Raw genomic sequence first — 21,434 nt, forward strand, 5'->3', positions numbered from 1 at the left:
CCGGTTTGCATGGAAAAGGGGGTCCTTCCATATGTGCTTGTTTTATTTTCAAATTGACATGCCTGCATTTCTGGATTTAAGGGTTGGTGGCACTTCCCTTTAAGAATGAAATGAGATGTTTTGATTAGTAAAAGATGGTTCCACGTCAAGTTATTAAAATGTCGTTTAGGTTCACTGACTTTACAGTACTTTGGTTGCTGTTATTTTCAATATTCCCTCTTTACTCTTATTCCTCCCCCCATTTGCCCTTGTTCTCTTCCTTACCCCTTTTTCCTCAGTTTTATTTCACGTTCTTGTTAATATTTTTGCTTTTGCTATTCTTGGGTGTTTAAGCAGCAGTTTTTCTAGAATCTCATGATAACTATGATGGGAGAGAAATCTGGACTCTTTGGGAACATTTCATCAGCATCACACTTTCATCACTGCAGATTCTGACCATGCCCAGAGTTTCCTTGACTACTGATAATGTATAAAATTGTATTAATTATACATCCTAATATATAAAAAGCTAGGGGCTGTCATGACTGAAACAACCAGACAGATCACCGAACAACAGGCTGCATGGGGTGACCAGGCCAGCAGTGGGGGTGGTTAGGGGCAACCAGGCCAGTGGCAGGGGGGTGGGCAGCAGTTAGGGATGATCAGATTGGCAGGGGGGTGGGCAGTTAGGGGCAATCAGGCAGGTAGTTAGAAGCAGTTAGAGGTGATCAGGCAGGCAGGCAGGTGAGCAGTTAGGAGATAGCAGTTGCAGATTGTGAGAGGGATGTCTGACTGCCAGTTTAGATCCAATCCTCGGACATCCCCAAGGGATCCCGGATTGGAGAGGGTACAGGCTAGGCTGAGAGGTCTCCCCACCGACCCCCATGCACAAATTTTGTACACCGGGCCTCTCGTATACAATAATAGATAAAGCGCAGTGCTGAGCACAGTTCTTGGTGTTTTACACTCAAACCCCAATGTGATAGGTACGTTTTCTCAGTCCCAGTTTACAGATGAAGGGAACTCGCCTAGTTCCTTCGCTGAAACAGCTAGTAAATGATGGAGTCTTGCGCACACATGGTCTGACTCCAGGCCCAGTCCACTTACCCGTTCTGTGATCCTGCGGCAAACACGGGGTGGCTCACTGGACCTCCTTCCCTTTCTTCAGAATTAGTAGCATGGTCACCGGCGAGGAGGGGTGGTAGTTACAGCACATAACAAGCTCTTGCATCCTGCTCTGCAGAGTTTTACTGTACGTTAGGTTACAGAGTGAGTGTTTAGATTTCTACATGTCCATTTATATTATTTTTAGAGTGATCTTTAAAATTCAGAAAGTAGGGGGCCCTATGCATTAAAAATTATATAAAATAAAATGAAAGCAGGCTTTAAAGCCCAAGGAACTGCAGACACAGCCTCCATCACTACTCATGAAGTGTACGAGAAGCAGGCAGACACACGCTCAGGGGCCTCCTGCATGGACTGTAAGGCTGTGGGGGAGGCAGGGGTGCAGTGCTCAACGGCAGTTCTGGTTAAAACGTTCAACCAATAGCCAGTTCACTGGACTCTTGTTAGACGTACAAGGCCAGGTGGAGATAATGTAGTTCCATCATCTAATTCAGAGATACCCGTTCTTTATAAATCTCACTCTCAGTCATTCTATGAACTATCGTATTTATTTTTTAAAATAACATTTTCCCTTGTGTTTTAGTTTGTGGTGATCACTGTGTGTTTGAAAGCTGGCTTGGAGACATCATATTGGACATGGGTAAGAGTATCTCTAATCTCAACCTAGAAATCTCACATTTATCTATGTGTTATTGCCACCTTTTTTTGTAGTTTGTCATTCTGATTTTATGTATCCTTTAACCCTAGTTCCTTCTACAGGTAGTTAATTAGGGGGGAGGAGAAGGGTCAGGAATGGAGGAGAGAGAACCAGGGTTCTTGTTTGGAAATATTGAGTAAAACAAGTTTATTTACCACAAGACTTCTCAGAGCCTTCAATGGATAATTGTATATTGTGAATATCCCAGGAGTAGGGGAGGCTTTTAAATTTATTGACAAGGAATTGTTTGGCAGAAAACAGTGCAAAATGATTCTGAAGGCTAATAATATTAGCAAAAGATTTGCCCTCAGACATTTGTAAATGTCCAGTATGGATAAAACAAGTTCCATTTTAGGTACTTTAGTTTTGATGTATATTCACATCCAGGTAGATAAATATAATAAAATAAATAAATAAATAAATAAATAAATAAATAAATAATTAAGTTTGATGCTTAGGGGAAAGATTGGCATAAGAAATTTGGATTTGATTGTCATGGACAAAAAATAAAAATAGTATTTACACAAATGTCTAACATCTTTCAGTGAGAGCATACAGAGAGAAAAATCAAGGAAGCTTAAAAGGGTAGGGGATTTTAAAAAAATAAGAGTGCCCTGGCCGGTGTGGCTCAGTTGGTAGGGCATTGTCCCATGGACCAAAAGGTTGCCAGTTTGATTCCTAATCAGGGCACATGCCAGAGTGTTTTGGACTGGATCCCCAGTAGGGGGTGTGCAAGAGGCAGCCGGTCCGTTTTCTCTCTCTCTCTTTCTCTCTCTCTCTCTCTCTCTCTCTCTTTCTCTCTTTCTTTCTCTCTCTTTTTCTTCCTCTTTCTCTCTCCCTCCCTCCCTCTTACTTCCTTTCTCTCTAAAAATAAAAATAAAAATTTAAAAGACTAAGAGGAGAGACCCACAAAGGAGGTAGAGAAAGAACAGTTCCAAACGCCAGGACCACAGACATCACAATTGTTGTGGGAAAAGATTAGCACTTAACGGAAGATCCAGTTCATACACACACACACACACACACACACACACACACACACACACACGCACACGCACACACACAGTTAGAAATGCCAAGAGATAATACTTTATGAATGTGATAAGAAGTTGGTAAGGGAGTTTGCGAAGGCTTTGTTAGTGTTTGTGTACTCCGTCTACCTCTCAGTCTTTTTGACTCCAGCTCCCTTCCTCCGCAGTTCAGCCACGTGGCGATCTGGGGCAGCATCGCCCTCTGGGTGGTGTTCTTCGGGATCTACTCATCGCTGTGGCCCGCCATCCCCATGGCCCCGGACATGTCAGGAGAGGTAATGTGTCCTCGTAACTCATGATTCAACAAACCTTAACAATCGCCATTCATGAAAGAGCCTGCGTTGTTTGGCTTGGATTTATATTAAAATGGAGCCTTTGACCATTTAAAAGCTATTTTTAAATTCCTCAGTTGTAATAAATCCTGAGAGGATATTTTAAATGCGGACCTTTTACTTAAATCTGACTGATCCTTTCATAAACTTAGTGGGGACAATAAAGCATGGCTGTCAGGAGCGTGAATCACGGTAAGAATATCCACATCGAAAGTTCCATTTTAAAATCAGAACATAAATCCACAGTTACATTTTGGAGGAGAGATTTGGGGAAATGGCAGACTTATGTCTTTGGGACCGTCTATCATTTCTTCTGTTATCTCTTATTCCACGGAAAAGTCCACCGTCGCTAGATTAAATGCACTTTGAGCGTTGTCCTAATAACATCGGTTTGGTTTTCATTTCGAAGGAGTTCAGGCATCTGACATTTCAGCCTTATCAGCGTCCATTTTCAGTTCTGTCTTTCAGTGTCTTTGTTAGCCTGGTAGGAGTTGAGTTATTAGGTGTTCATGGGGGAATGTCACAAGATCCCCTTTCCTTCAGAGGAGATTCCAGCAGTAGGAGGGTTTATGATTTCAATTGCAGGAAATTTGACATAAAATGTATAAAAGAAAATGTGGAAAACATTTCGGGATTTCCTGTGACCTCACAGTAACTTGCAAATCAGGGTAATGTGAGCTCCGTTCCAGGACGTTGTTTCCCCATAGTCATGGGAAACCTTTCCAGTGGTTTCCTTAGACGCCTTGCCCCTCAGTAGTGCGTGAGGAACTTTCACTTTTGACATTCTGGTTTGTAGATCATGTTCATGAAATTTATCTGACAGCATCCTGTTTTTTTTTTATAAATTAGCAGAACGCAGGCACATTTAAAAAAAAAATTTTTTTTTGTGGTTGAATTATTGGAGAGCCATTCTATACTACTAGAGGCCTGGTGCACAAACTTGTGCAGCAGTGGGGTCCTTAGGCCTGGCCTGCGGGGATCGGCCCGAAACCAATCTCTGGGTCCGGAGTGCGGGTAAAGCAGATTTAGGACTGACGGTGCCCCAGCAGCAACCTAACCCATCGCCGATTCCTCGAAGAATCAGGCTCCCTCTTCTACTGGTCAGAGCGTCTGCCCCCTGGTTGTCATTGTGCATCATAGCTACCAGGCGAACGGTCAGGTGGTCACTTAGGTATATATATATATATATATATATATATATATGTGTGTGTGTGTGTGTGTGTGTGTGTGTGTGTGTGTGTGTGTGTACTAGAGGCCCGATGCATAACATTTGTGCAAGGGGCTAGGCCCTTGCAGCCCTGGCTGCCCCAACTGGCCTTGCTGCCCCGGCTGGCCCTCACAGCCCCTCGCAGTCCCAGCTTCGTCCAGAAGGTCATCTGGATGGTCGTTCTGCTATTCGGTTTAATTGGCATGTTAGCTCTTTAATATATAGGATTGTACAAAGTCAGACAATATGAAAGAGCACGTACTTCCAGCAAAAGTGAAGGCTTCTTTTGAAATATGTACCATGAACTCTAGAAAATGTTCAGCATGAATTTTAAGAACAGAGAAAAGGCTGTGAATGCATCTCCCTCTTACCTTGGTTGCTGAGTCCATTGGTTCTGAAGAGATAAAATCAGAGACTGTATCTGTCTGACGAGGCCACCTGAAAAACCCAATTCTATTCTTTGTTTTTTATTTTGTCTGTTTTTTCCCCAAGATCAATTCCAACTTAATATCTTTTTCATTAGACTTCATTTTGCCTTATTTCTTAATGTTTTGTCAAAATGAATGACAAAAGAGGTTGCGATCCAGATAGTGTAAGTAACTGTAGCCAACAGCTTCAATGACAAGAATGGGGGTTTTGACCACCTACTTCTATGACAAGTGTGACATCTGATTGGCTTTTTGCCAACCAAATATAATTCTACCCCTGCCTGTAGAATTCCCAGTACTAACCGAACTCAAAACCTCATCTCATCTCTTGAGGTTTGTGGTGATGCTGTACTTAATCCGGAGTGAAATGAATGTCAGTACTCCATCACGTCCCTGTTCACTTCACAGACAGTGGGACGTGCTAACAGGGGTTCTTGTTCTTGTTTATTTTATTGCTACTGATACTTTGAATATAATATTTAAATAGCTTTTGCTCCGTTGAAACTACGAAAATGGCATTGAGCTTGACTAGCTTGTCCAAAACATAAGTCTGTCTAATTTATTGAAAGAAACGAATAATACTTGAAATTTATGTAGTACTCTAGGGCTTGAAAAGCATTTTAATATAAATGTGTACATCTGAGTGAGCCTCACAGCAGCTCCAGAAAAAGAGGATTTCAAGAATGCCACTCAGATTCTCAAGGATAGTCTATATTTACCATTTCTTGGGCACTAGGGCAATGCATCTCAAAAAATGTTTATAGCAATATCAATTTTTAAAATATGTTCTATTGATTTTTAAAAAGAGAGGAAGGGAGAGGGATAGAGTGATAGAGACATTGATGAAAGAGAAACACTCTCTACTAGGGATCAAGCCCACAACCTGAGCGTGTGCCCTGACTGAGAATCAAACCGGTGACCTCTTGGTTCATGGGTCAGAGCTCAACCACTGAACCACACCAGCCAGGCACAATAATCAATTTTTGAACATACTTATTATATGTAGACAATCATTTGTTCTGTTACAATCCAGTTAGTTCCATAAAGAAGTCACTTACCCTTAGGTTTATATTTTTCCTAATCTTAAAGCTATATTTTAACCTAAAGTATAGTCACATACACATATACTAGTAGTTGCATATATATGTGTGTGTGTGAAAAATTTATGTTCCAATATTTATATCTGTTGTGTGTGTATATATAAATTACTATATATAATTGGCCGGTGATCGTGAATAAAATGTAATGATTCATCTGTTAACTTTCAAAGCAAAATACTACTATATTATATATATATTACATATATTATTATATATTGCATATACATAATAATTGCTTAAATCATATTACTATTTTAATATTACATACGTAATATACTAGAGGTGCAGCACATGAAATCGCCCGAGACCCAGACGTGCTGTGCACAAGTAGCACACCGCGCGAGCACTGCCATGCCCCACTGCGCCACTCCGTGTGAGCCCCACCACGCTGCCGCAAGTGGTGGAGATGGAGAGGTGCTCCATGCGCCCCCTTGTGGCCGGTCACTTGGTGGTTGTAGCCACTGGCCTTTTATAATATAGGTTACAATACAATAATAGAATTATATGTAATATATGCTAAATATAGTAATATGCATGTTATTCTCAGTAAAGCCAGGGTAAGTATAAATATTAGCATTCGCCATGGAGCCTTGTGGCTTTCACTCAGGGTCAGACCAAGGGCCATGGCGGGGTTTGAGAGAGGGGTGTCACCCTCTGACCTGTGTTTCCATAGCAGGACTGTGACTGCTGTGTCCTGAACCACATAGGAGGCAATGGCAGTAACCCAGAGGAAAGGCAGTGGTGGCAGAGGTGGCAGTGGTCGTGTTCTGGACCTATTTTGAAGGCGGGAGAGCCAATAGGACGCTGCCAGACTGGTTGTGGGGAGTGGGAGAGGTCAGGGCAGACTCCACCGTGTTGGCCGGAACATCAAGAGCATTTGCTTGTCCCCAGCTCACGGGGTCCCCACAGCAAGCGTGTTATTATAACCATTTCAGGGATGCGAAACCGTAAACAAGGATGTTAAGTGCCCCACTGACATCCCCCTCATACTAAGTGACAGAGGAGATTTTGACTCGGCTGCCTGGTCCCAGAGCCCTGGAGCCGAGCTGCTCTCCACTCACAGCCATTCCGAGGCATCTGTGGTGTGTAACCTGCAAATTAGAAGTGCAGGCCGATCATGCCCTGCTGGTAGGTGAGGGATTTGCATAGAAGAGAAAATCTGTTTTCTGCAGGTACGGCTCTCTCTAGATATTTCCGTGGTCTTGCTCCTCCTCAGCCCACCCTCCACCTCCGAGCCCCAGTGACCATTCCAGAAGGCGTCCACCCCTCCTCAGCATCCACTGCCCCTCCATATCTTCACTCGTTCACTCCAGCCTCCCTGTGCTGGGCTCCCGGTGCCCGTAAATCAGTGCTAAGAAAACAGTCATTAAATAATTTTTTTTGCTTGCTTGTTTGTTTTGAACAAATGAGAAGCAGTGGGGTAGAGGTGACAGATTTCAGCTCACATGGAACATCTTTCTAGCATACAGCAACCCACATGTAACCGTTCCCAGCTTCAGAGCAGGATGCTGTCCTCATTGAGCCAACCCTTTCTGTGCTGCTCAGCCACCAGCCACTCTCAGGAATTCCGAGCCTCGTGTGTCTGCACCAGCAATTTCCAACTTTTTTTTTTTTTTTCATCTCGTGGCACGCAGAAACCAGTCCTGGAATTCTGCAGCACACCAAAAAGTAAATTATTGTTGCCAATCTGACAAAAGAAAAATAGGTATAGTTTTGATTGATTGCAGTGGAAATTACGCACATCACACAAGGACGTAGTGATCAATATGAACGTGTATCAGGTGCCCTTAGTAATGTATAGAAGAATTTCTGGTACCAAGAATTTACCAATCAGATGCAACCTTATTATGTGATGCAACCGATAAGATGCAACTCTGTGACTAGTATTTGACCTATACACTTAGGGGTCAAGACAGGGCATGCACACCAGGCAGCTATTGTGTTGGCTGCTGTCATTTTTTATTTGGCAATCTAAGGCAAGCACGTCAAACTCACGGCCAACGATCTAAGGGAAAAGAGGTCAGTGCCCCTGACTAAATAGTCAGATATTGCATGTTTTAAAAATCCTTGCAGTACACCACCAGAAAATCCCAGGCCTACCCCCATCCACCCCCGACCTCTCATTACCCCCCACCCCACACCCCCACCCCCAGGTTGCCTGCCCGCTCCTGAGATTCAGACTCCCTGTGTGTTTGTCTTCACCGTGTTCTCCCAGAGGCACACCTTACCCGCTGAAAGGGCGCAGGCTCTCTGCTCTAGTTAACAGGATCTCAGGGTGTGAATTACACACAAATCAGGCCTCTTACAGGTACAGGCCTCATGCTTCTATATTCAGCTGGATGCACATTCACACACAGGCCTGGGTTTTATAGTCATTCCCAATCTGCATTCCGGGTTCACCTTAGCAGCCCCATCTGCAGGCAGGGGCATTTTTATCTGCATGTCGAACGAAAATCCTATCTCGCTAAGAGGGGGAGGGAAGAGAATCAGCAATCACTGCGCACCGCCATGCTCTCCAGGCCCTGTGTGCGATCCCAGGCCTGCCTGGTTTTGCTTCACACTTTGTGGGAAGCACAGCAATGACCCGGAGATTTCATCCCAAGTGGTGGTGGTGTTTTTCAGGTCCCATTGCTTTCCTCTGACACGATGAGGAAGGGACTAACAACTACTCAGGGGTGGGGGGACATTGCTATCCCTTACTCCCACTTGGAACTCTCTCCTACTTCCCGCAGCCATCTCCCGTGAAGCGATGCTCCGGGTTTATCTGCTTTTTCTCAGGAGACCCAGGGCCCTGATCATTTCCCTCCAGTGAGCCAGGTACCAACGTGTTCCCATCTCCTCTTACAAGTGCCCAGATTTTTTTTTAAAAAAATATATTTTATTGATTTTTTACAGAGATGAAAAGAGAGGGATACAGAGTTAGAAACATCAATGAGAGAGAAACATCTATCAGCTGCCTCTTACGCACCCCCCACCGGGGATGTGCCCGCAACCAAAGTACATGCCCTTGACCGGAATCAAACCTGGGACCTTTCAGTCCGCAGACCGACGCTCTATCCACTGAGCCAAACCGGTTTCGGCCTGTGCCCAGATTTTTAAGTCCTCCTTTTTCAACCCCCACCTAACTCCCCAGCACATGGATAGGAATTCCATCTCACTGCAAACCCTCGCCTCTTGCCTCTTCTTAACAGCAATATTGGGACAAATCATACCCATCTCCTTAAAAAATATAAACCCGGAAATGAAAACCCAGTCAGCCCCCATCCTCAGAGAATGTGCACTTGCCACTAAAATAATCCTAGGCCCTCGGCCCTGAGGGTCAGTCACAGTTTAGCCCTTTTCGTGTCATCACTCATTTGGCATGTGAGTTTGGCCCTGTGAGCGCTCTCACAGACACAGAGCGGTTCGCTCATTTTCCCAAGGTCACACAGCTTGTGTCTGAGCTGGGGTCGGAGCCCAGCCAGAAGCCACCGGCTTCACCACCATTGGCTGTTCCTTTTGCAGTTCTCCTCTCGCCTTTGCCTTCTGCACTAAGGTAAGGTGACCAGTCGTCCCGCTTTTGGCGGGACAGTCCCGATTTTTAACAAAAGTCCAAAAGATTTAAAAGAATCTTTCCAAAAATCGGGACTTTTTTAAAATGCTGCAGGACGCGGGACAAATTGTTAAAAATCAGGACTGTCCCGCCAAACGCGGGACGTCTGGTCACCTTACTAAGGCCTCCCCTGGCCTTATCGGCTGAGGTGGTGTAGAGGCCTTTTGGTGCCAGGGTTCCAGCGCACTCCCTTCCGTCCTGCTGGGGAACGGAGCGGTCCTTGTCTGCGTGGGATAGTGCCGTCTCCACATGTGCTCTGCTGCCGTTATCGCCAGGGGGGGGGGGGGGGGGGGGTTTCCACCTGGTCAAATAGTTTCTTTCCCTTACTGCAGCACATGCTACGTGCCAGGGCTTACCGGAAATGCATCCCCAAATATCTCAGAGCCTGGGGCTGCCCTCCCTGGCTGCAGCTCTCAGTTGGTGGGCAGGGTGTTCCCATTTGGGAGCCATTCCTTCCTATAGTTTTGCACTTTGTTTCCATAACAGTAACTCTACATCCCATAACAATGATGCAAATGGTAATGATTAGCAAGTATTGGCAGTGCCACCCATTGTTGAAATATATTAACCTATGAAAAGGGCATTTCTGACATAGGAGTGTGGGGCAGGGGAGCGGGGCAGACGGGGGTAGAAACTGTGCCGATGATAAGAGGTTATTTAAGAAAGAAAGCCAAAGAGAACACAGTGTCGCAACCTTGGCTGTGACTTTAAATATGTCCCTGTCTTCCTCTCCGCACACAAATATGGTTGTGATTTAAGAGGAGGGCTTTTTTTTTTTTTTTTTTTTTTCAGGCCCGGCTTGTATTTTTTCACACCAGCACAGCAATTTATGGGGCCAGGTAGGCCCTGGGGAGAAGGGCTGTGTTATATAAACACATGCCGGCCTGGTTTCCCGATGCGTCTAGATAAGGTTCCTGGGCATTTTTTGTTGTTGTTGTTGTTTTTTGAATTTCCAGAAGACAACAGTTTAGCCACTATGATGACTTTGCCAGATTTAAAAATTAAAGCCAGCTCCGTCGAGGACCGTTTCCTACCACGATTCATTCCAGGAGCTCGGTACCGGCAGAACTCCCGAACGGGCCTGGGCGTCGCAGACCCGCAGCGCCGTCCTCCCGAAGCGCCATCTGGTTCTGCTCTCCCTGGCCCGGGGGACCCATAAAACTACTGAAGGAAATTGAAGTTAAGGAACGAGCATGTGTTTTACAGAATCTCAGATCTCCTGATTGAGGTTTGTAAGGCCTTTCCTGCAGAACAATAAAAACCTCTGTGGAACCCTTTGGTGTCACCCCCGTAGGAGAGGTATTCATAAACCACATTAGCGATATGATTTTCCTAAATGGCGCTGTTACCCGTTTTTTACCAACACAATAAATTATTTTACATACGAGGAATTTCCTGGGTAGAGGGGTCCTTATTCATCTCTCAGCCTTTAATTACCTAGATAGCATGTGATAATTTATTGGTCAGGAGACCGGCCCTTGCCGATGGGGTGGGGCGGTGTTCTGATAGGAGGGCGTTTCACCCGAGGTGACTGTGTGCAGCCAAGGGGCCTGGAGGGGGCAGCCACCCTAAGCTCTGTCAGATGTGCTTCAACGAGCCAATGATAAAATGATAAAACAGGGTCACCGTCCTCAAGCCCCTGACCTTAAAGGAGACAGGCGGGCCATCACACTTCTGAAGGCAGCTGGCTGTGCAGCCACTCCCAAGCCCAATTTGTAAAGAGAAGCCTGGGTGGGAGCACTGAGGAGGAAAGAAGGACATGGGTGTGACGACTGGAATGCTGAATTGAGACACTTGCACACATTTGTTTTTTCCTTTTTATAAATATATTTTATTGATTTTTTTATAAAGAGGAAGGGAAAGGGATAGAGAGCTAGAAACATCGATGAGAGAGAAACATCGATCAGCTGTCTCCTGCACACCCCCCACTGGGGATGTCCCCTCAACCACGGTACATGCCCTTGACAGGAGTGGAACCTGGGACCTTTCAGTCCGCAGGCTGATGCTCTATCCACTGAGCCAAACCGGTTTTGGCCACTCGCACCCATTTTAAAGCTAGAGCTCTCCTTGAGTCATTAGGAGAGCTGGCGTTGTGATGGTAGGCACAGCATCCTTTTCCTTCCAGTGCAGAGCCGGTGGTCATTGGGTGTCTGATGTACACCAGGCTCTGTGTTGGGCACCAGGGGATGTAGGGATGACAGACTTGGTCCTTGCCCTTAAGGATCTCACTGCCCATGAGGGGGTGTCGGTGTCATAATCTGAGAGAGGCCATAGGTACCCAGGGTGCCAGGGCAGGGAAAGCTGAACGAAGCCTGCTTCTAGTTCTGTTCTCAGGAGTCCATTCGTCCTTGTGCTAACTCATTCCATAAATACATGGTGAATGCTGAATGGGGGCTAGGCTCTGGGCCGAGGTAACGGGTTAATTGGGCAGGATCCCCATCGGCAATCAGGTTGAGGGAAGCTGGGAGTGGGAAGGAGAATGGTCACTGTATTAGTGAAATGACGAATGACTACCGATGATTTCACAAAGGACCAAAGCAGGATGTGACGGGGCCTATAATGGGTGCTCCAGGAAGGTCTTTCTGAAGGAGGAACAACTAAGCTGAAACGCAGACCATGTGGGGATGGAGGCCTGCTGTGCGAAGAAGGGCATGTCAGGGTTGAAGGAACATCAGGTACCCCTGCTCGGAGGCACCAGTGGGCCTGGCCAGTGCAAAGAAGAAAAGGCCCGAGTGGCTGGAGCAGAGGGAGGGAAAGAGCTCTGAGAGATGGGCAGAGGGCAGATCATCCCTCCACATTCCGCAGTTCAGCTCCTGAGACCAGACAGCTTGTGTTTGAGTGGTATGCCAGGGAGTCTATGAGAAAAGCCCATGAAAGAAGCCATGAATGTCACTACCCTCTGCTTCAATAAAGCTCATAATTGGACACAATTTTTGCAAGGAATGGTCAAAAGCTGCTCTGTTTCAAATCGTCACTTATCCTCCCTGGCTCATATCCTCCAAAGCAAGTTTATGGCATGGTTTTTTATGTTTAAAAAAAAAAAATTAAGTACATTAAACAAGATAGGAATTTATTTCTCTTTCATGTCAAAGATGTCCGGTGGAGGCAGGTGGTCCAGGACTGTGGTGGCAGCTAACCAATCATGAAGGACAGGTTTCTTCTTTCCTACCGCATCGCCAATCTTAGTGTGCTTCCTCCTGGCCCAGAATGGCTGCTTAAGCTCTCGCCATTGTACCTGAATTCCAGCCAGCAAGAAAGGGAGGAACTCATCCTCGCTGAGGCTCTCTCCTAAACATTGCCTACCGTATTTCCACTTAAATCTCATTGCCCAAAAGCAAGTCGCATGGCCACACCCAGCTGCAACAAAAGAGCCAGCGGAATATAGCCTTTTGAGCTGGAGGACAAGGTGTCCAGCTAAAAGTCAAGAAGTAGCATTTAAGAAGGAGGGAGGGGATTTATTGGGAGGCAACGTGAAGTCTCTGTCATGAAAGTAATCAAACAATTGATGCTTTATGAGATGGTTTTTAAGATAGAATACAGCCCTGATTAGTGCGGCTTAGTGGGCTGGAACATCCTTCCGGAAGGTCAAGGGTTCGATACCCTGTCAGGGCACATACCTAGATTGCAGGTTCAATCCTTGGTTGGGGTGCGTATGAGAAGCAACAGATCGATGTTTCCCTCTTTCTCTATCTCCCCCTACCTTCTTAAAACAAAGAAGAAGAAGATAGAATATAGAGCTATCATAAAGTTATAAAAACTTATAAGAATGATAAGTAAACCTATTGAGCATTGAGGCAACTTACCCTATGTTATGCACCTTGTTCAGTATCATAATATTTTAAAATTGAATTTCTCATATTAAAGAGAATATTTGGATACTAACTCTCTACTAATTTTTCTGGTATTTTAAGATTTTAAATAGCACAATAAAGTAGATTAAAATAAAACAAATTCTGTTCTTAATTATTTTTACTCCTCTGGAAACTATAAGCCCAAGAAAATAAAGTTTCAGAGCCATACTTTTCCTAGTGTTCTGGATTCCTTTTTAGAAAGACTATTTTCTTTTGCACATTCAGTATATATTGATATAGAGTCAATTTTTACTTTTTGTGAAAAAGTTACTTCTGAATGACCCAGGTCCCAATGAGCCCTTCCTCTTTTAATCATTTGTTTTCTAGTTACTCCCTGCTGGAGGGTGGAGATTCAATGATCATTTCTTACATCACACAGCTAGACTGAATATTGGTTCAGAGTCCCAGGGCTGACCAGACCTCCTTCAGTCCCTCACCAGCAGAAATACGGGGAAAAGTACATAAATTCTGTGATCTGGTATCTAATCTGCATACTTCCTAAGCTTTTCTTTGTTTGGAACCATTTGCATATTTTCTAAGATTGTGTTTGTTTGTTTGTTTGTTTGGGATAATGCAAGCCGAGGGTTTTCTTTGTCTCTGAGTAATCAAGAGCTTCTGGGAATAATTGCAAACATATTGGGGGTTTATCTGAAACACCCTTCTCCTCAGTTATTTCCTGGGTGTTCTCTGCCTTGTCGGATTTTATGGAGAATGTCATTCATCCTTTATAAGAGCCCAGCTCAAATCAGTTCAACTGAGATGTATGGAGGGCCCCTGTGTCAGGGCCGAGAGAGGGTGTCGATGGCTCAGAAGTTGAGGAAAAGGAAGTGTCCTGAGGACCTTGAGTCTCAGGGAGCCAACCTTCAGATTAACAGGTAATTAGATCAGAAGATGCTAATTATAATCCGGATGCACAGGGGACAGATAGCGGAGGAGAGGGCGCTCCCCGGGCTCTGGTTTGGATAGTCTGGAAAGGTTTCTTGGCATTGCTGCCCTGGGCAGACATGTGAGGATGGCTTACCCAGGAGGGAGCAGCCCGAGCAGAGCAAGTTTGGGGTTTCCAACGTCGGGAATGTTTGGAGCTAGAACTGAAAAGTTACGCAAAGACCAGGTCATAGAAAGTCACCCAGATGTCATTAGCATAATTACTTGAAGCCTTAGCAGGTGGCTTTTTATCAAGGAATGTACGGCATTCCAGAAAGTACCTGAGGCCATAGAATAAAGATTTGGATCAGAGGACGTGAGAAATAAATGTTAGTGAGAAATAAATGTTAGCGGTAAACTAGTACAAGACCTTTTTTCCATCCTGACCAGTCTACCTCCCTTCTCCCCACCATACACCATCCCCACAAAAATTATGTGACTTCCAGTTGTCATACTTTCCCTGTTTCACTGAAATATATCTTTTGCGTGGCTGGTGTGGCTCAGTGGTTGAGCACCGACCTATGAACCAGGGGGTCACGGTTCAATTCCCAATCAGGGCACATGCCCTGGGTTGCTGGCCTGATCCCAGTAGGGAGCGTGCAGGAAGACAACCAATTACTTCTTCTCTGTCATCATGGATGTTTCTATCTTTCTCCCTCTCCTTCCTCTCTGAAATCAATTTTTTAAAATATTTATTTTGATTAATATGGAAGGAAGGGGGAGGAAGTTTTATATGCTTAATCATTAATACATGCCACCCAGCTTTCTTAAAAGACAACTTACATTAGAAAGGATAGTTAGGGAACTGGGTCAGCCTCCTTTCCCCTCTCTCCCAGAATCACATAAATATCTGGTTATAACTGCTCCCGGGGTAACTGGGCCAGAACACAGGAAAACCAATCAAACTGTAGCCACTCCATCTCAGGAACATGGTCCCAAGGCTGTGGTATTTCAACTTTTAATCTCTCCAAACCCTAGATCGTAAGAACTTATTTATTCAAACATTATTTATGGAACACCTGCTCTCGGTAGTTGAGGACTTGGGTTGTGAGAATTTATTTAGATTTACTCCTTCCTCTTGCAGAGTTTAAAGCATTACAGGAACTCAGAGGAGCAACGAGACAATGGGTGATGGGCGCCATCAAAATGAGAGTCCAACGTAGGGTCAGCTAACCCACGGCGAAGGGAGGAAGTGACATCCCATGTGAATATTGCGTCACCGATGCGAGGGCTCAAGGTTGAGAGAAAGCCGGGTCGAGTTCCAGGAACCGAAACACATTGCGAGATGGACTGGCTTGAGAGAGGGTAGTGGGGAAGCAGTCAGAGGTCAGGTAGGAAAAGCCTTTGTCCTCTGTCCTACGGTGGTCTGAAGCCATCGGAAGGGTTTAATCCAAGAACCGCTCCCATCTAATCTGCACTTGGGAGCTGTCCCTCTGGCTGCAATGGGCCACCTGCCTCGAAGCAGAGCAAAGAGAGTCAGTCAGTCCAGTGAGGAGGCTGTCGGGAGGACCAACAACTGCTGGGCCTGGGATCATGGCAGCAGGCCTGGCAGGAAGTAGAATTCAAAGACACTAAAGCACAACAGAGCCTGGTGGTGCCAGGAGACAATTCAAGAGTAGAGCCCAGCTTCTGCCTTAGTCACTGCAGCCATTCCCTGGACCAGTTGCACAGGGGAACTCGGGTCTGGCGGGAAGACAGCGTGTTCCGTATGGAACGCAACTGTTTGAAGGACCTGCGTGATGGTCAGGTTCACAGTTGTGTGTGAAGTACTGGCAAGAGAGTCGAGCAGAGGGAGGGTTGTGACTGATCCCTGCATAGATCCTAGAAAGCGCTAACCCTCCTAGGGGGTGTTTTCATGGTAACAGAAGGCTCCTGCGAGAATAGCAGGATGTTTTACCTAACCCCTTTTACTCAGACTCTTCCGAACAATCCGTTTTCTAATCATATTCTGTGAACAGCATCACTAACAGCTTGGATAATGTTATCTTAGTGCGTGTACATTTACTTAACCAGCCACATAGTGTCCTGTTAGTTTTCACCAATGTTTTACTGGTTTAAAAAAAAAACAAAACAAAAAAAAACACGATGAATATTTGCATTCCCCCAAATTAGGTCCATGGGGTGTTGGTAAGCAATGTGGGGGGACAGTGTTCCAAGGTCCATAAATACATTTGGAAATCGTGGTTTAAAAAACTATGAGGTAGGCTTCTTTACTGGGATTTGCCAAAGCCTTAAATGTGCTACTGAGTGCTGGGTCGCTCCCCGAGGGCGTGGCTGGGGTGTGTTTATACCTTTACTAAACCCTGGGCCTTGGCGCGCTTTTGAGAGGGACTGGTCTCCCCAGAAGTTTCCTTGGATACTAACCTGCATGTAAAGGCTGCCCCAGAGTGCAACACGCGGCTCCAGAAATTGCGTTATCATGTAAATACGAATCCTGTCTTTGATGCACGTTATCAAATGCCTTTCCCTAAGGCCAGTACATTGCTGATGTGGATATAAATTGTTAACCTGCTTCGCTGAACTCTCCCCCAACGGTGACTGTGAATTTAAACCTGACCTCATTTTGGTTGCGTTTCTTTTCCAAGGTATACTGATTACTTGCTGCCGCCAATGTGAGCACTTTCTGATTTCTCTTCCTACCTATCGGGCTCTGTGGTTGTTCTTATGAACACAAATGGTCTCTTTTTATAAGCGGACACGATTGCAGAATTCTGTATACGTATGGCAGTCACTGTTGTTTTTGTATTTGCTTTTTAGCAGTGCTCTTTTTGAATTTGTCACACTTCTTCTACATGTTTATGAATCCATTCTCGAAAGCATTTATTTTTGTAGCTTTCTCACTGTGTGGAAGCTGAGAAAGTCCATATATAAAACTTGATGCACTTCATAATCGCTTCTTGGTTTTTTGTTGTTATTCCCATTAGCTTTTAGCCCCTCTGGAATTTATATTCATTTATCTTGTTGTCCTGCTCTCCCCTCTCCCCGAAAAAAACTGTTTTACAGCACTATATATTCTGCATCCGTTTTTTCTTTCAAAATTAATTTATTATACCCAGGCAGTCCTTTCATAATGGAGATGGGGGGGAAATTATCTCTGCTTCCTAAATTAGCAGACTGAGACGCATGGGAATTTATTAGTGGTCAGTTACGTTGGCCAGGGTCCGTCAGGAGGCAGGCATGTTTTGTGATAATGTGATGAAGCCACGACCTTTCTAAACGGACTTACACTTACTCTGTGATTTTTTAAAATTTCCTGCCTGGAAGCTCACGGGAGAGGCCACTCGGAAGAACAGAAGTCTGCGTGTTTGAAGATATTAGAAAATTAACATGGAGAAAGGAAACGTTGGTTAGGAACCAGCATGACTCATAAAAGCAGCCGCTTTACAAACACGATCAGGTTTAATTCTTCAGTCCACCGTGCAGCCGAGAAAAAGCAGAGACGGGGGCCACTCCTCCCGCCTGGGAGCTGGGACGGGCCGAGCCAGGGCTCCTTCGGGACGGTCTGTCGCTGTTGGGGTCCACGGACAGCGTCTTAGAGTCCCAGGGGCCTCTGTGTGGACAGCATCAGTGCTCTCTCCGAGGAGTCACAGCACGGCACTCTGACAGCTGCAGGGAACAAGGGGGTGTAGAATGAAGGACCCTTCTGCTGAAGGTTTGTAGGCGGGGAGCACACTGACATTCTTTCCACAAGGCTGGACCTGGGGACCCTGGAGGTGACGGAGAAAGGGGACCTCTGGCGTGGGAACCACGTCGGTGCTCAGAGGGTCAGCCCCTCTTCTCTGGGCAAGCCCCTGGGCTCAGCAAAGGGCGCCTGAGCTCGCCTTTCTCTCAAGCGCCCTTGCTCTGCAAGTTCACGTGGACATTTCGGAACAGTTCCTCCTGCCCGGGCTGAATCTTGCATCATCAGGCCCCGCGCTGGTTCATTGGTTGTTGCTGTTTTTGTTTTGGGTTTTTTGTTTTGTTTTGTTTTGTTTTTTTTAATATATTTCATTGATTTTTTTACATAGAGGAAGGGAGAGAGATAGAGAGTCAGAAACATCGATGAGAGAGAGACATTGACCAGCTGCCTCCTGCACACCCCCGACGGATGTGCCCTTGACCAGAATAGAACCCGGGACCTCTCAGTCCACAGGCCAACGCTCTATCCACTGAGCCAAACTGGTTTCGGCTTGTTTTGTGTGTTTTTGAACAATCTTTATTGTTCAGATGATTACAGGTGTTCCTCTCCCCCCACCCTCCCCCAGAGCTCCCCTCCACCTGATTCCCCACCCCACCCCAAGCACTGGGCCGCTTTTTAAAGCCCGCCAAGTCCCATGTGGAGGCAGCGGCTCCCTGCAGGACAGGCGGCTGCTTGTCCCCTCACAGGGCCTGTGCCCTCCAGTCCCCGGCCCCGCAGCTCCCGGGACTGATCCCTTCTCAAGGCCCCTTGGGAGCCACTTTCGTGGCCATTCCCTCTGGTCCCACAGGCCCGCCGGTGGAGGAGGGGCGGCGGGGGCCGCTTGGCAGGGCCCGAGGGTCTCCCAGTTTGCAAACCGCTCTCGCAGGGGGCGCCAGGCCAGCCCGGAACAGGCGGCCCCTGTTCCCCCCATTGTGCGCGGGGGTCGGCGCCTTCCCCCAGCTGACCCGAAAAGTTAGAGACAAAAATCGCGTCTTGCACAGAAAAGAAGGAAATACCTCTGTGGGATTTTCCCCCCTCTCTCCATCCAAAAAAACACAGAGCCTCTCTGTCTTGCATGCAAAGGCCGGCTTTAAATCTTTTAGGTTTGGATTAACTCTGCAAAAGGGAAAAAGAAAAAAATCTGACAGGCTTTCAGATATGACAGGGAGAGAAAACTTTCTCCTCCTCCGTTCCTGTTGTTCCTGTGTGAAGCCAGAGGCTGTGGGCTGAATGGGGGGCCCGTTACCATCACAATGGTCAGAGTGAGCCGCCAGCAGGCACCCCCCAGCACTGGGCTGCCTTTTCTGTCAGCGGACTTTTAATCCAAGGTGGCCAAGGCAAGAATAAATCTTTCTCCTCCGGCCCCCTCAATGGAAATAGGTGTTTTCAGTGCCAGGGCTTAGAATCTTGAGTCTTACCTTTTCCCCTCAGAAGGAAAAGGACATGTGGTGGGGGTTTTCTTACAGTAATCACCATCCTAAAAGGTTTCCTTCGCTCCCCACAAAACCCAATGGACTTGATAGACATTTCCTCTTACACCGTGATTGTTGGTTTTCACTATTGAGGATGTCAGCAACCACGTCGAAGATCACGTTTTGCTTGCAAAATAAAGTGACTTTTATGGGAATGTTTTTCACGCGGTTGGTGTCCAGAATATGGGTGCTGTTTCGTTGAAGCCACGTGGCGACATTTATTTTCTGATAATTTCGTAATCCCACGTTTTTATTTTAACCGTACTCAGAGCTATTAAAAGGGGAGGGGGTGGAATCTTCGTATTCTTGAGCCGACACTCTGTATTGATATGCCGTGTTCATGTAGAAAAAAATGTAAATACCAATTCCTGGTTTTCAGGTGAGTTCAAACGAATAGGTAATGTGAAACATAATTAGTAATCTTTCAACTTGATAAGGATTGATTGCCTAGGGTTGTTTGTGTGTAATGGTGAAACTGCCTATACGAATTACACTAGATCATTTTTAATTACTGAACCACACTTGGTTTAAAAAAAATTCTGTGTGATTTTTGGTAAAGTGTAAATGTGCATGCATTAGTTGGCTACATTTTAATGGGGTTATAACAGTATATTTACTGCAAATTTACTCTTGATAAATAAGACTTGAAGTGAAACAAAATATTTCTTTTGGCTTTATTGTATGGTATAGTCCTTTCTTTTAAGCTTTTTGTAATCGAATTACATTACAACAGAATTTGTATTATAATTACAAATAACCAATAGAATTTATGTTATATTCATAGAATCATTTTTTTTGTAACCCAAATGGCTCTGATATAGCAATTTGGGATTTGATACAAAAGAATGATTAAATTATTTTAATATACTTTTACTTGCATTTTTTTATATGCTATATGTTTGGTTTAACTTTAGCAATAAAAGAATATATCAAAACAAGTTATATAAATCTTGAAACAAAAATTTAGATTATTCTACATAATATCAGCTGAAAATAGTAAAATTATTTTTATAGCTATCTTAACTTGATTATATTATATTCATTATTTAACTGGATACTTTCTTACTATCATGTCTTATTTTATAAGAATCATTAATTTTTATTTGCAAAATAGTAAATTTAGTTTCTAAGTAGGATTTATTTTACATGTTGTATTATAAGAGAATTTAATCCAGAATATATTTGAATTTGCCCAAAATGATTTTTATATTATAAAGATATAAACCAAGGACAAACATATTCTACGTTATAAAAGAATGCCAAGGTTTATTCCTCCATGTACTGACCACAATAAAAATCTCATAAAAATACGAAAAGACTTGACATGATAAAACATTGCTGTATTAGACACTCAATGAGGGGGGAAATAGATGTAGTAAATACATGTGTTAACCCATTTGGCTTTTAATTTGGTATATTTCACAAGCTCAGAGTTATAATATACCCTCTTGCAGAACGAGATTCTTACAATTATTATTTTTTTTAATATATTTTATTGATTTTTCACAGAGAGGAAGAGAGAGGGATAGAGAGTTAGAAACATCGATGAGAGAGAATCATCGATCAGTTGCCTCTTGCACACCCCCTAATAGGGATGTGCCTGCAACCAAGGTACATGCTCTTGACCGGAATCGAACCCGGGACCTTTCAGTCCGCAGGCCAACGCTCTATCCACTGAGCCAAACCGGTCCTGGCTAATTATTTTATTTCATGTCCTATACAAACTGAGCATGAATGACGCGTTTCTGGTGGTTTCCTCAGGCAGCCATGCTGTTCAGTTCCGGAGTCTTCTGGATGGGCCTGTTATTCATCCCCGTGGCCTCCCTGCTCCTTGACGTGGTGTACAAGGTGTAAGTACCGTGCTCAGTTATGTGCATAAGAACACAGGTGGATGTTAATCCACACATTTCTCTACTCGTAACGTCAGCTCCAGGATGTGCAGTTTACAGAATAGGAATTAGTAGTGTTCGTTTATTCTACATAAATAAATAAAGGAGTGACTGAGGAACTAGAAATCTAAATTAGTTTAAAAGACACA

At 44.8% G+C, this 21,434-nt stretch overlaps 1 protein-coding gene across 4 annotated transcripts in view; it reads left to right on the forward strand.

The window, feature by feature from the left end:
• The window catches only part of ATP8A1 (ATPase phospholipid transporting 8A1), a 200,481-nt gene that overhangs the window by 165,788 nt on the left and 13,259 nt on the right, over positions 1–21,434 (forward strand). For all 4 annotated transcript variants that reach the window (XM_084900562.1, XM_084900563.1, XM_084900561.1 and 1 more), the window contains 3 exons: positions 1,688–1,744; positions 3,000–3,107; positions 21,158–21,246. In XM_084900562.1, coding sequence (XP_084756688.1) covers positions 1,688–1,744; positions 3,000–3,107; positions 21,158–21,246 — 254 coding nt within the window. The remainder of the gene's footprint in view (positions 1–1,687; positions 1,745–2,999; positions 3,108–21,157; positions 21,247–21,434) is intronic.

Source organism: Pipistrellus hanaki (genome assembly GCF_964339955.1).
Source record: "Pipistrellus hanaki genome assembly, chromosome: 1".
Taxonomy (NCBI): domain Eukaryota; kingdom Metazoa; phylum Chordata; class Mammalia; order Chiroptera; family Vespertilionidae; genus Pipistrellus; species Pipistrellus hanaki.